Source organism: Apodemus sylvaticus, chromosome 18 (assembly GCF_947179515.1).
Source record: "Apodemus sylvaticus chromosome 18, mApoSyl1.1, whole genome shotgun sequence".
Taxonomy (NCBI): domain Eukaryota; kingdom Metazoa; phylum Chordata; class Mammalia; order Rodentia; family Muridae; genus Apodemus; species Apodemus sylvaticus.
This window is the reverse complement of record NC_067489.1, coordinates 67046104-67059783: the sequence shown is the minus strand read 5'-3', so window position 1 is coordinate 67059783 and position 13680 is coordinate 67046104. Positions and strand designations below refer to the sequence as shown.

Below are 13680 nucleotides of genomic sequence, written 5' to 3'. Positions count from 1 at the left end.
GCGGTGACAGTTCTGGGAGGCAGAAGAAAGTCCAGTTTCAATCAAATCTTCTTGAAGCTGAGTTGCATGAACTTGGGTGAAAAGCAGAGCTGGGAAGGCTGTGTGGTCCGTGTCTTTTAATTTCTGTTCATCCACTTACGGGGCTGTCATTCAGCTCTCACTAGCCAATCAGGACCCTGGGGGCAGGCCATTCATTCACAAGGATCAGCTGTCACTCAGGCCCTCGTGGCGCAGTGTTATCCAATCAGAACCTTCAGGCCTGGCTACTCACTCAGGGGCGCCTAAAAGAACTGCTTCATCATTCAAGGCATGCTAGCCAATTAGAGCAATCGATTCGGGTCATCCACGCAGCAGCATCTAGGGAACTCCTGTCAATCAGACTGTAGCCAATCAGAGCTTCGTGCCATATGTCCAATCAAGAGCAGCAGACGGGGATGAGAGGTGGGTCCTCTCTGCCGCCATGCTGCAGATTCTGTTCTGAGTCTTAAGCAGGCATTGCGTGACCCCGAGAGCTGCGGTGTGATAGCCGTTGCCAGGAGCTGTGGGGGCGAGCTCAGCAACTGTGCCATGGTGAGCGCGGGGTCACTGTCCCCAGACGCGGAGGGGCGGCTGGCTGAGCCGGGGTGATAGGTCTTCCCCGCGGCTGGGGGAGGGGTGGGACCGGCCGGCCGAGCGGACACCCTGTGCATTCCATGGGGCGACGTGGACCCCATCACCAGCCAGTCCTTTTCTTGGAGGAGTCTAGTCACTTCCGCTTGCCCGGCCAAGTCTGCGCAGAGCGGGAGTGGAAGGCTCCGCCCAATGCGGGGGTAGCTTCCGTGTTGGTGATGTCACTGTCCAGTGCTGGCGGCCTGTTTGTGCTTTTGGTGTCGCACTTATGCCTGCTGTGTTCTTTCCGCTGTGGTCTAGACATTGTGGGCATTGTAGGTCTAGCATCAAGTGTGAGTTAATTTTGTGACATTTTCTGAGTCTTTGTCCCAGAGTTTCTTTTGGATGATGTTCCAAGAACAGTTCTAGAAAAGATTGTGCTACTTTATCAAAGGTCAGCTTGTCTCCTAATTATTTTATTTATTTTGTTTGTGAATCTGTTTATTCTTCTTAAACAGTGTGTTGTCTTGTGTATTTGATTGGAAATGTTACGAGTGCGTTGTGGGTTTGTCTATATTGTGCTGTTTTGGTTCTTTTTTTTTTTAAAAAAATATTTACATATGAAATTTATTAGTCTCTTTCATGAACCTGATAAGAATTTTTTAGCATTCTGTGGGAATTACCTTACATCTGAAATTGAAATTGGGAAGTGACATTTTAGGACGTTTAAGACGTTTGCGTCTTTCTACAATGTTAAAATTTTATTAAATAGAAAATAAAAAGGTGTTAAGCCTCTGGTGGTAATTTGCCCGAGGCTGACAGGTTCTAGTTTTCCAAATTCTAATTACTAATATTTCTCCATTTCACACAATAAATCTGTAATTGTATGCACATGTTGTTTACGCAATCAGAGTAGTCTGAAGAAGCTGCAGCAGAGTCCAGAGGGTGCTAGAAGTAAGTTGGCTGAGAGAAATGGAAGCAGTGTTTCAGTTGCTGAGATAAATTAGAACACACCACCAGTGAGCCACAGGGAGGGGGCTCTGAATGAAAGCATGGGGGCGTGAGGTTTGAAAGTGGCTGCAGTGGTCTCGCTCTGATAGGAAAGGCAGACTGAGGTGAGGTCCTGGTGGGCAGACAGGGACCCAGGGGAGCTGTCGGACGTCCCTGACTAGATCGCTGGCTCACACAGGTCAGATGACAGGATGCTTTCAGGCCATGCCATCCTAGTGCTGGGTGTCCATCCCTTTATGAGGCCAGGCAAGGGCGTTGCATCCCTTTCTATCTGATGTATGGTGTTTTGCTTGCATATATGTTTGTGCACCACTTGTATGCCTAGTGCCTGCACGGGCTAGCAGAGGACATGAGATCTCCTGAACTTGTAGTTTCATATGGTTGTAAGTTGTCCTGTGTACACTGGGAATTGGACCTCGGAAATAACATCTGTGTTCTTAACCACTGAACCACACCACCCCTTTAGCCTAACTTTTCTTTTAATTAGCATGTGCTTTTGTGATAAAAGTTGTATAGGCAAGAATGACCTTGAACTCCTGATTCTTTTGCCTCTATTTCCAAGTGCTGGAATTTCCTGTTTAATTTCATGTAAGAGGCTTACATCATGATACCTATCTGAAGTTCTTTTTTTTTCCTTAACAGTTTCATACCTGTATAAAGAATGTTATGACTGTGGTAATGTCCTGGCCTCTAATTTCCCTCTCATCCTCTCTGTCCTTTCCTCCTTACAGTTCCCTGTGAAATACCCATGTTTCCTGCCCCTCCATCTCCTTTTTTGTTTAGAGACCCCCTGTTTTAACCAGGATCATCCATGTGACTGCAGGTTCTAACCTATCCATTTGAGCCCCTCAGTGGGTATACAGTTGAAGACAGTGACTTTTCCCTCAGTATCTGAATCATGATCAACCATTGCTGGGCCCGGTCTTGTGTCAGGCCCCTTGCAGAAGTCTGTCACTGCTGTCAAGGGGAGTCATAAACAGTATTAACTCTGCAGTGCTGAAAGTCTACATTTTACATCCCATCCCACCGCAGTCTTTCTGCCTCTTCTTTCACAGTGATCTCAGCGCCTTGGAAGTGGTGGTCTCCATGTCCTGCTCTGACTAAGCACTCAGGTGTCAGCTTACTCTCAGCTCCTGGGGCAGCTGTGCATCTCCGCATTCCAAGCAGAGGGGCTTCTCTGCTTTGGACTGGGAGGAGCGGTTGTCTGTGGGTAGAAGCAATATTTAGAAGGTAACTGGGTGCCAGGACAATTTAGCTAAACAGTAGTGCTAAGTTTATCCCTCTAGCTGCAGACATGGGTTTGGGGTTTAGTTTACTATGCCAGGCATGGGTTCTCTGAAGGAGTGGGCCTCCAGTCCAGTTAAAGAGCTGTCTGGTGCTGTCCTCAGAACACTTATACCACGATTGCACAGGTGGACATACGTTGCTTGGCACGTTGGTTCTGTATGTCGTAGAGGTCTGGGTAAGACATTACGCGCCTGTCCTTTCTTCCCCAGCAGCCTGCATAGTGCCCCAGAGCTCTATGAAAGCTAGCCAACAGGAAGGACATTTTCAGCTCAGTGCCAGGTGATTTCGTTCCACATTGTAAGCAGTGTGTGGGATGCCTTCAGTAATAACAGCCAGTTCTGCAGGGACACTGAAGAGAGCAGAAGGAGCCTATGAGGTCTCCCTGACCAATGGCTACTAAAGAGGGAATTATATCCTGCACTGGAGTTATGACTTAGTAACCATTGGCTTTCAGAAGCATCATCTATTGTAGGATATCTCCCTTGTTTTTATCATTGTCCTAATGTATACATGATCTTGCTGTAGCACTGTTGTGTATGTGGTCAAAGGACTCTATATCCTCCTCCAGGAGATACTTGTACAGTCATGTTCATTGTCATTCTTAATTTGTAATAACCAAGAAATAAAAACAGCCTACATGTCTAGCTGGTGAGTAGATACTTCTTTTTTTTTTCCTTAAAAGATATATTTATTATATATAAGTACCTTGTAGCTGTCTTCAGACACCAGAAGAGATCTCATTACAGACGGTTGTGAGCTACCATGTGGTTCCTGGGATTTGAACTGAGGACCTCTGGAAGAGCAGTCAGTACTCTTAACTGCTAAGCTATTTTTCCAGCCCCGTGAGTAGACATTTCAAACATGTATACATAAAGGGCCACCATTCAGCTGTGGAAAAAAAAAACCCAAAATGATGAAATTTACAGTTTAATGGATGAAACTAGATGAAAATACAGAATTAGCTTATAGCTGGGCTGGGACAGTGAACAACACCCCGTGTCCCTTTCTCATAGGTGTGAGCTTCACACTCGTCCTTAGGTTGGTGTGTCTTAACTTGCAGAGCTTGAAGAAGTAAGGAGAAGGGACAGCAGGGAGCTGCTGTTACGGATGGAGGAAACTAGCACAGGTAACAGACAGGAAGTCAGGGTGAGGAGTCTGAGCATGGGGTGCAGGCTGGGCTGTGAGGGGTGTGCAGGAAAAAGGAAGAGCTCATGAGACCAAGGATGCGGGAAAAGCCACAATGACACCTATTACTTTGTTAGCAATTATATAAGTTGTTTTTGTTTGTCTTTTTGCTAGAGTTAATAAAACATTTTGATTTTCAATATTTGTTTTTATTTATTTATTTATTTATTTATTTATTTATTTGGTTTTTTGGATTTGGTATTTTTGAGACAGGGTTTCTCTGTGTAGCCCTGGCTGTCCTGGAACTCACGCTGTAGACCAGGCTGGCCTCGAACTCAAAAATGCGCCTGCCTCTGCCTCCCAGAGTGCTGGGATTACAGGCGTGTGCCACCACCGCCCTGCTGATTTTCAATATTTGTAAGGATTCAGTTTTAGCACACTGAATAATTTCTGACTGTACTGTATTTTTGTTTTCTGGAGATGGTCTTACTGTGTAGCCCAGGCTACACAGTATTTAAAAGTTGCTCCTGCTGGCCTTCAGTGTGAACCCTGCTGTCTGCTTCTGGCCAGCTGGGCTGACAGACATGTGCCACCTTCAGAGTCACCCCTGCTGCACTTTAGTAGCTCTTTACATTTATAACTTATACTGTTCATTGTTTTCATAATGAAAACATTCAGAATTTATTTTTGTGTATGAGTATTTTGCTGCATGTATGACTAGAGGTCAGAAGAGGATGTCAGATCCTACTGTACAGGAGGTCCAGATTGTTAAGAGCTCATGTGGGTGCTAGGAACAACCTGGCTTCTCTGCCAAGGCAGCCCTAGCTCTTCCTTGAGGTTCTTTTGCTCCTTTGTGGTCTCTGTGGGTTTGGTCCTGGGTTTTCTGCTCCTATGAGCTGTTCATTGCTTATCAAATGTGAGTGCACTCTCCAGATTGTAGTAGTTTTATAGGAAGACTTAAAGTCATGTATTGCCTGTCTGTCTGTCTCTTTCTCTGTGTGTGTGTTTTGGAGTTGTGTTGAACATTCTTTTTTCTCATTCTTTTCATGTACTCCTTATAATCAGTTCTAGTTACAACATAGTCTGGTTTTGAATGGTATGAGGAATGTATTGAATGTATGGTGCAGATGTGCAGGCTTCTTGTCCTCTGTGGTGCTGACTTCTTTTTGTTTTTCTCTTCATTAGAAATGCTTGATTTTTGTCTAAAGGCTTTATACTTCCCCCTTTTTAATTAATTTACATGCAATACAGAATTGATATTTGTATATCTAGTTCATAGGAAAATGATGGTCTTTTGTATATTGATGTATCATAAAAGTTTTCAGTAGTCCTTTTTTCATTCCTTGGGTTTTCTGGATTTTCTGTATGGAAATTGTGTTGTCACAGCATCCCCCTTTGTCCTCCCCCATCTCAGTGTCTCCATATTCCCCTTGTATTGCTATGCCCCTGCCCTAAGTGTTGGTATTATCATATAACTTTTCAGGATCTAACTTGTTGAGCTGGGCCTGCTGAGCCCGGGGGCGTTAGCAGAGCTGGCAGCAGGTCGCGTGCAAGGATTGTGCCAGCGGTGTGATAGGGAGGAAGGGCCAAGGTTAGCCGTGAAAACCAGTAGCTAGACAAAATGCAGCTGCTGATGCTGGCGCCTGAGGCACATTTAGTCAGAGGTGAGATGAGTGTGAGAGGGGCTGTGGGTGGAGACAGGCAGGCCCGGGAGTTGTGAGGAGCCTGGTGCTCACTGGGCGCACAGGTCCTGAACGCTGCTGGTTGCTCCTGTGATGGCTGATCTTCACTGTAGACTTGCATGGCTCTGGAATCAACTAAGAGGCCTGTCTCTGTGCAGCTCTGCCAGGAAATTTCAGGGAGGATTGACTGAGGTGAGAAGACCCCGTCATCGTCGTAGAGTAGGTGGCACTCTGAGAAGTCCACAGAAGGAGCAGTGCTTTTCCTGCGTGACTTTACTTCTTGCTGGTGAGTGCATCGGTCTTGCTGCCGCCGCTGCTGCCGTCCTTCCCTGACATTGGAGTCAGCTTCTTGGGCCTTCTAGTGTGGACTGAAGACCACTGAAGAAGCTGTCCCGGTGTCTTCCGAGCCCTCAGTGCCAGATTGAAGCTCCCGAGACTTCCAGCCTTGTGCACAGAGCCTCTTCATCATGGAGACAGCCATCGTCGGACTGTCCAGGCCTGAGGAGGTAAGCCAGATATGTACTCATGTCTGTTAATTCTTCCAGTTCTCTTCTGCTAGAGAATGCTGATCTGTTCAGTGGCCACCTATGTCTTCTTTTTCTTATGATCTCACCTGAAATATTGTTTTTTTAAATCGCCATTTTTATAGTCTGCATAGATAAGCCATATAAGAAAAATACTTTCTTCATTTTCTTACCCATAAAAGGCCTATAAAAATGACTCAGAACAGTATGTTTAATACCAACACATACAGCTGTCAGAACTTGGGGAGCCCTAAGAGATGTCACTGTGAAAATTGGGTCTTTTCTTGGAGTTGTTAATCCTACTGGGTGATAATAAGACAATTTTTGAACCACATTTGAAGCACACTTTATTAGATACTGGCCAGAATGATGGACACTGGCCAGGTCTCTGTTGGGGATTCCCTGGCATCAAATTATACTAGACAGGTTCATAAAGGCAGACCCACAAGGCTATGTACTGCCTGCCTCTGTCCAAGCGGGACAAGCATACATCCTGACATACCTTCTCCCGACACACTTCTTACCTTTCCTCTCCTACCTCTGTGATGAAGCACACCCTGTGCAGGTGGGGCAACCAATGTTGTTTACAGAAGTGAAAAACATGGTTTGTTACCGTACACGGACAGCAGCCCCCAGCCTTCCAACGTTACCTCTCCTTGTCATGTGGGTGAGAGGCATTTCTGTTGTATGGATCTCTTAAGCCCAGCAATTTAGTCTTGGAACCTAACTGTGGCTCTCACAGGGTTTTTAGTCATGTGAATTTTTAAATGAGCTAAGAGGAAAGCCTGAGGAAACTTATTAGAGCATAAAAGAAAACCCCAGGGCAAGCAGGTGGAAGTCTTGACATCTGCCTGGAGTGGTAATGGAGAGGAAGGGAAAATCCCATGCCATTTGAGCTCAGCCAGCACTGAGTTGGCCACTAGGAAGACTGGCATCTATAGGGAGGGAGGGGGCCTGCAGAGAAAAAGGGAAAACCTAAAGTACCAGAAAAAGCATTTGAAAAGGCTCCATTCTGCATCTCAATGAAACAGAACAAAGAGTTCCAGAAAAAGTGTTAAGTTTCATCTTAGTGTTTAGAAAGGCAGACAGACCCATGGCAGTGGTCTGTGGCATACAGACTGATGCTTCTGAGGGGCAAACAAATATTATTCTCATTAAAGGAATAATTATTCCTCCCATCCTTTAGCTTAGCTAGAGGTAATTCAACCTTCCGTTAGACTGGTCCCTTGGCCAAGCTATTGACCAGTCAACTGCTTTAACTTTTTTTTTTTTTTGGTTTTTTTGGATTTGGTTTTTTTTCCGAGACAGGGTTTCTCTGTATAGCCCTGGCTGTCCTGGAACTCACTCTGTAGACCAGGTTGGCCTCGAACTCAGAAATCTGCCTGCCTCTGCCTCCCAGAGTGCTGGGATTACAGGTGCACCACCACCGCCCGGCAACTGCTTTAACTCTTAAGGTTAGGCACAATGGCATACTCCCCAGGGTTAGACTTTGTTTGACTGGAAGGGGCCGGCTTGTCTTTAATGGTGCTTCCAGTGCTACTATAACATTTCTTTCTGTGAAGAATCATTTAGCAACCAGAGCAAAGCAAGAACCCCTAACATTTCTGGTATTTCTGGCCTCCAAGCCAACGTAGAACCAAGCACCTAAGGACATTTCAGCTCATTTCCCAGGACACAAAACAAGCTATCCCCCCTCCTCCACCCCCAGCCCTGCCAAATCTCTGAACAGCTTTACCAGTTTGTTTCCTGTTTCCTTAATTCAGTGGGCTTTCTCCCACTGAAGAGGTAGCCTTAACTACCATTTTGGGATTTGGGGCAACAGTTTACTTGGATTCTTTGAGGTTGTCCAACGTAAGGTTGCCCGATGTAACAGTTGGTGTATCCCTCCTTGGACCTGTTTAGAGAACCTCAAACCCACATTAGTACAGCAGCTAGGAGTGTTTAGGAATAGAAGTCCTTTGCTGGACCATTGAAAATGAGGGAGGGATAAGGCTGCCAGTGGAGATGAGTGAAAATGCAGTCATCTGAGCAGAGGACAGATTCCATCCTGCCAGGAGCAGGCAGGAGTTCTCTACAGAATGCTAACATTGGAAGACCTAGGCAGAGCTGCCACCACACTACCCGCATTCAGTTTTGGAAGGGCGTGTCTGATTTATTAGGTGTTTCTGAGTTTAGAAGGGATTAATAGGATGTCCAAAGGAAACCGGGAGTGTTTTGAAGTGCTCTTTCTGTACAGCTCACTCATGCTGAGTCATTTATCCTCATGTCCGTTCCTGTACTCTCTCTCAGACTGTATGTTGTTGCCTCAGGCCAGCAGAGGCTAACTTTGAGCATGAGTTTCCAAGGACAGGCAGCTTCCTGAGCCACAGCGTTAATGCTGTTGTGTGTGTCACATGATAGGGTGTCCCTGGGACAAGAAGAGGAGATCACTGGAGAAGGGGAATGAGGTGGGAAGCAGCGATCTCTTCCCTGGACGCTGTCACGAGAGGAGTGGGCTGTCCGGCCTCCTCTGAGCATCACTCCGTGCTCTTCCTGCACGTGTGTGCCATGGAATGAGTGTGTGGAGACCACAGAATTACGTGGCCATATGCCAGTTGTGGACAGATGTGTCTTTCTCAATCACTCTTCCATGTCCTAATATGCGATGTTTTAGGGTTTGGTGAGCTTTGAGGATCTGGTGGTGCACTTCACCCAGGATGAGTGGGATTTGCTGGATCCTTCTCAGAAGACTCTCTATGGAGATGTGATGCTGGAGACCTTCAGGAACTTCACTGCCACAGGTGAGGATGCCTTCTTACCTCCACTCGTAAACTAGAGAATAAGTGTTTCTGGTCGTTGAGTGTCACTGCAATTTCGATGTGGAAAGGGAATAGTCAGGGTGATGAAATTAGGTGTGGTTATGAGGCATATTCTAATAATTGATCATTCGTTTCCGGGACTGTGTTTAAGGATATGAATGGGAAGATGAGACAGTTGAAGACCAGTGTGAAGATCCTGAAATTAATCTAAGGTAATTTGCATGCACAAGTGGAAGCAAATGTCCTTGATGAAATTTTAGTGTGCCGTGAAACTTGAAGAACTAACAAAACGGCCAATTTTACATGCATTCATAAATAGAAAATTCTTATCCCAAATATATCCTTTATGTGAGCCTGAACTCTTTTTCGGTCTTTGGTTCTGGGGCCTTGCCTTCAGGAATGCTGCTCTATGCATGATGAGCCTGTGAAGGCACACGTTGTGCTTGTCCGAGATGGTGTAATAAGCAAACAGTGCAAACAGCTGTCACGAAAATGCTTGTCATTTCTCACGGTAGCTATGTCTGTAGATACTGTATGATAGTGGAGAAGGTGGGGGAACAAACTTTCCCATATAGCAATCTCAGTCTGATCAGCAGTGTGGGCAGGGACATTTTCATGTGTCTTTCATCTTTTAATAGGAACATCGTCTCTCACTCTGAATACACACAGTATGAACATGAGGAATTTGAAGAGAAGCCACCTGATTCTAGTTTTCTCGAAAGTATTGAAGGATGCATGGAAACTAAGACTTCGAGTGGACCCTCTGTGTGTGAGGTATGTTTAAAGACCTTTGGACTGTACCACCTAACTTATAATGGACATCACAACTACGACTACAAGGAACTCAGAGGAAGCCAGACTGAGGAAAATGACTCTGAAGGTAATCAGTGTGAGAAAACTTCCGGCTCCCTTCAAAAAGAAGAAAAAATTCATACTGGGAAAAAACTCTATGTGTGTCAAGAGTGTGGGAAAGCGTTTAGGTATCCCAGTGCCCTTCAATTACACGAAAGAATTCATACTGGAGAAAAACCGTATGAGTGTAAGGACTGTGGGAAAGCCTTTAGAGGTCTCAGTGCCCTTCACTTACATGAAAGAATCCACACTGGAGAAAAGCCCTATGAGTGTAAGCAGTGTGGGAGAGCCTTCACTTACCTCAGTGCCCTTCAACTGCATGAAAGAATTCACACTGAGGAAAGACCCTGTGAGTGTAAACAGTGCGGTAAAACCTTTAGATATAGCAGGGCCCTCAAATTACATGAAAGAATTCATACCGGAGAAAAGCCCTATGAATGTAAACAATGTGGGAAATTTTTCAGAAGTCACAGGACCCTTAAGTTACATAAACGAATTCACACCGGAGAAAAACCCTATGAATGCAAAGAGTGTGGGAAAGCCTTTAGATGGCTCACTTCTCTGAAGTTACATGAGAAGATCCATACTGGAGAAAAACCCTATGAATGCCAGGAGTGTGGGAAAGCTTTCCGGTGCCAGGCCTCCTATCATAGACATAAAATAACTCATGGTGGAGAGACATTGTATGAATGTAAAGAGTGTGGGAAGTCCTTCATTTATCCCTCTTTACTTCAAGTGCACGAAAGAACTCACACTGGTGAAAAGCCCTTTGAGTGTAAGCTCTGCGGTAAAGCCTTTAGGTGTCAGTCCTCGCTTCGACTGCACGAGAGAACACACACCGGGGAAAAACCCTATGACTGTAAGCACTGTGGCAAAGCCTTTTCAAGTTATAATTACCTTCGATTTCATGAAAGGAGCCACACCGGAGAGAAGCCCTACGAATGTAAGGACTGCGGTAAAACCTTCACACATCGCTCTTACCTTCGATCCCATGAAAGAAGGCATACCGGGGAGAAACCGTACCAGTGTGTGCAGTGTGGCAGATCCTTCAGCCGGCATAGTTCCTTTAAGAGACATCAGTCTGTTCACGGAGAAAACCCATATGAACAGTATCTAATTCCATTATCCCCATTTCCTTCAAAGGAATGAAAGAGCAGATTGGTACAAACCCTTTGAATGTAAACAGTGTAGCAAATACCCCCTTCCACATAAAACACTTACTCAAGAAGGAGGAACCTTTTATATGTAAACTGTGTGGCATAGCCTTCAGGGTCACAGTGTCCTTCAAAGAAGGAATTCTTGCTGGGCAAAGTTTATGTTTGTTACCAGTGTGGTAAGTATTGATTGTTATGCTTCCTTTCAGAGAAGTAAGTTAATTCATGCTGGGCAAATGCTCTATGAATGTACAAGATATGGTTAATCTTTCATTTATCTGTTTGCCTTAAAATCATGACAGAACGCCTAGTGGGAAAAAACCCCACACAGTGTGGGGGTAAACAATGTGGAAAAGCCTTCAGGTGTCACAGGTCCTTTCACTAGCGTGAATGAAATGTCTTGTTGGAAAGAAAATGTGAATGTAAGGTGTGTTAAGGCCTTTAGGTAGCATCGTTCCCTTAGATTCCGAGAATGTATTCCAACTGGAAAAGTTTCCAACTGGAAATCACTGTGAAGTCTTCAAGGCCACAGCTCTTTAAGAAGCTCCTGGTGCTGGAAGGTGGGCGGTTTTGCAAGTGTCAGGAGTGTGGGAACGCAGTGGCTGTTGGGAGATGGACATTTCCTTTGCAGCGGCTTCCCATGACTGGCTTGTGCTCTTGTAAATACCCCAAATTAAACTCAATGGTTCCTCAAGCCACACTTGTGTAGGATCATTCTTGGTCTCTGTCATTGATGCCTGGTCTGGGATGAACAGACCTTCATAAATGTCTTCAGGCTTTTAAGGCTGTGCTGTGTTTACATCAGTGTGAAACCCCAAGAAGGAATGAAGGCTGTGGCTTGAAGTACTGTGTTGCTTTCTGTCTTGGGTGGGTGCTTCAGTTGTCAACCTGATGCAGTCTGCTGTCCCCTGGGAAAGGGGTCTCAGTGCTGACCTGTCTGTCTTAGGTTTGCATTGACGTGGCTGTGAGGGAATTTCTTACTAGGGTTAATTGAGGTAGGAAGATCCATCCTGAAGGATGGTGTCACTACTGTTATATGGACTGTATGAAAAGGACAGAAGTAACTGAGTGCAGAGATTCCTTGCTGTCTGCCTTGGGACTGTGTCTACTGCTGTGTCAAGCTCCTGTCACCATGACTGGCCCACAGTAATGGATAGTAACCTGAAACTGAGCTGAAATAAACCCTTTCTTACCTAAATTGTTTTGTCAAGGTATTTTTATCATAGCCACAGGAATAAAGCTAAGACTGCCTGGATCTGCACACAGCAGAACCAAAGATGAGTTGTTTGGTAGGAGCACTTGCCTTGTCTCTGACATGAGTGGTGGTGGCAAGCCTCTGAAGGTTCAGCATCCATGGCAGTAAGCCTAGTGCATGCCTTCCTGCTGCACTGCCAGCTACATCCGCATCGAGCAACTCCGGTGTCCTGCAGCCGCCTCTGTGAAAGATGAGGTAGAGCACTGGTGGGGGCACTCCCCCATATGGCTGAGAATCCTGAGACTCCTACAGTCCTTGAAAGATGCATGTGAGGGGCAGTCTATGCCACCAGAGGCATGCTCCTGTTGCAGGCCATGAGACATGTAACTGAGGCTGAGGTGTTACCCACATGTGCAGCGGGTGTGGTAAGGAGATGCATGCAGGTTCTCACCTGTGTTAACGTCAAATTGGCAGGAAAGCTATAGAAAACAGGAGATGAAAGACGGCTTCCGAAAGGACGAGTAATTACAAATTATATTTGTGCTAAGCCTTTCTGAGATTCTAACCCTGGAACCCAGGGGAAGATTAAGGAGGAAAAGTGAGGTTAACGAGATGTCACCCCTACAGCTTGACCTTAGTAGGAGTCAAAAGGTCATAATAGAACTCACACTAGCCTGTTCCCCACCAAGCCTGGTGAGGAGGCACACAGGCCTTCAGCAGCTCCCGGGTGAGGATGAAGAGAGATTGGATTGTGCGGGGCTAAGGGAGTACTTCTATGTATAACGTGGTACCAGCAATTTTAATGGCTTTTTAAATTTATATGAGTACACTGTAGCTGTCCTTAGACACAGTAGAAGAGTGGATCGGATTCCATCACTGAGCCTGGCTTTGAGCTTGACCTCAAAGCCACACCTACTCCCTGAGTCTGCACCTCCTACTGCTGCTACTCCCTATGGACTCTTGGGAGCCATTCAAACCATAAAGTCAAAGCTTTTTTAAGGTTCTTATTTTATTTAGTTTAAAGAAAAATTTACACATGGGTGGGTATATATAATGTTCATATGAGCATGAGTTTATAGTCACATCGGATCAAAATGGCATACGAGCAGATGGTCATATGAATTTTATCCTTGTTACTTTTCATTCACAATGTAATTAAAATTAAGAATAGCTAGACAAACATTCAGAGGTTATTTGGTTAATTAATGTCTCAGCTCTCATCCAGTATGTATTCTAAAAAACATTCCCATTTTGGACAAATCAGGTGGCTTTTAGGACATGATACTTGTGTTCCTACAGTACCACTCCACACTCATGGGCGATTGCTCTCATCTGGGAGATCATCTTCTAGGCTCTGCTATTCCTAGAATGAGAAGGGGGAAAAGACAACCCTGTTGTAATTGTAATTTCTGCTTTGTTATTCACCTGATTGAAAACTTAAATCTTAAGTCAGGTTTATTTAAA

At 45.2% G+C, this 13680-nt stretch overlaps 2 protein-coding genes across 4 annotated transcripts in view; both read left to right on the top strand.

The window, feature by feature from the left end:
• The first annotated feature begins 472 nt into the window (after positions 1-472).
• The window catches only part of LOC127668937 (zinc finger protein 709-like), a 71254-nt gene continuing 58046 nt past the window's right edge, over positions 473-13680 (top strand). Inside the window, exon 1 of one of the 3 annotated variants that reach the window (XM_052162826.1) lies at positions 473-570. The gene's annotated coding sequence lies outside the window, so the exon portion shown is untranslated. Of the gene's footprint in view, positions 571-945; positions 1043-5851; positions 5917-13680 lie in introns of those variants that run through there. The other 2 variants (XM_052162828.1, XM_052162824.1) reach the window with 2 other exon arrangements.
• Positions 5910-12219, top strand: LOC127668933 (zinc finger protein 14-like). Its single transcript, XM_052162817.1, has 4 exons — positions 5910-6199; positions 8871-8997; positions 9167-9227; positions 9654-12219. The coding sequence occupies exons 1-4, from the start codon at positions 6161-6163 to the stop codon at positions 11014-11016; spliced, it is 1590 nt and encodes a 529-aa protein (XP_052018777.1). The 5' UTR covers positions 5910-6160; the 3' UTR covers positions 11017-12219.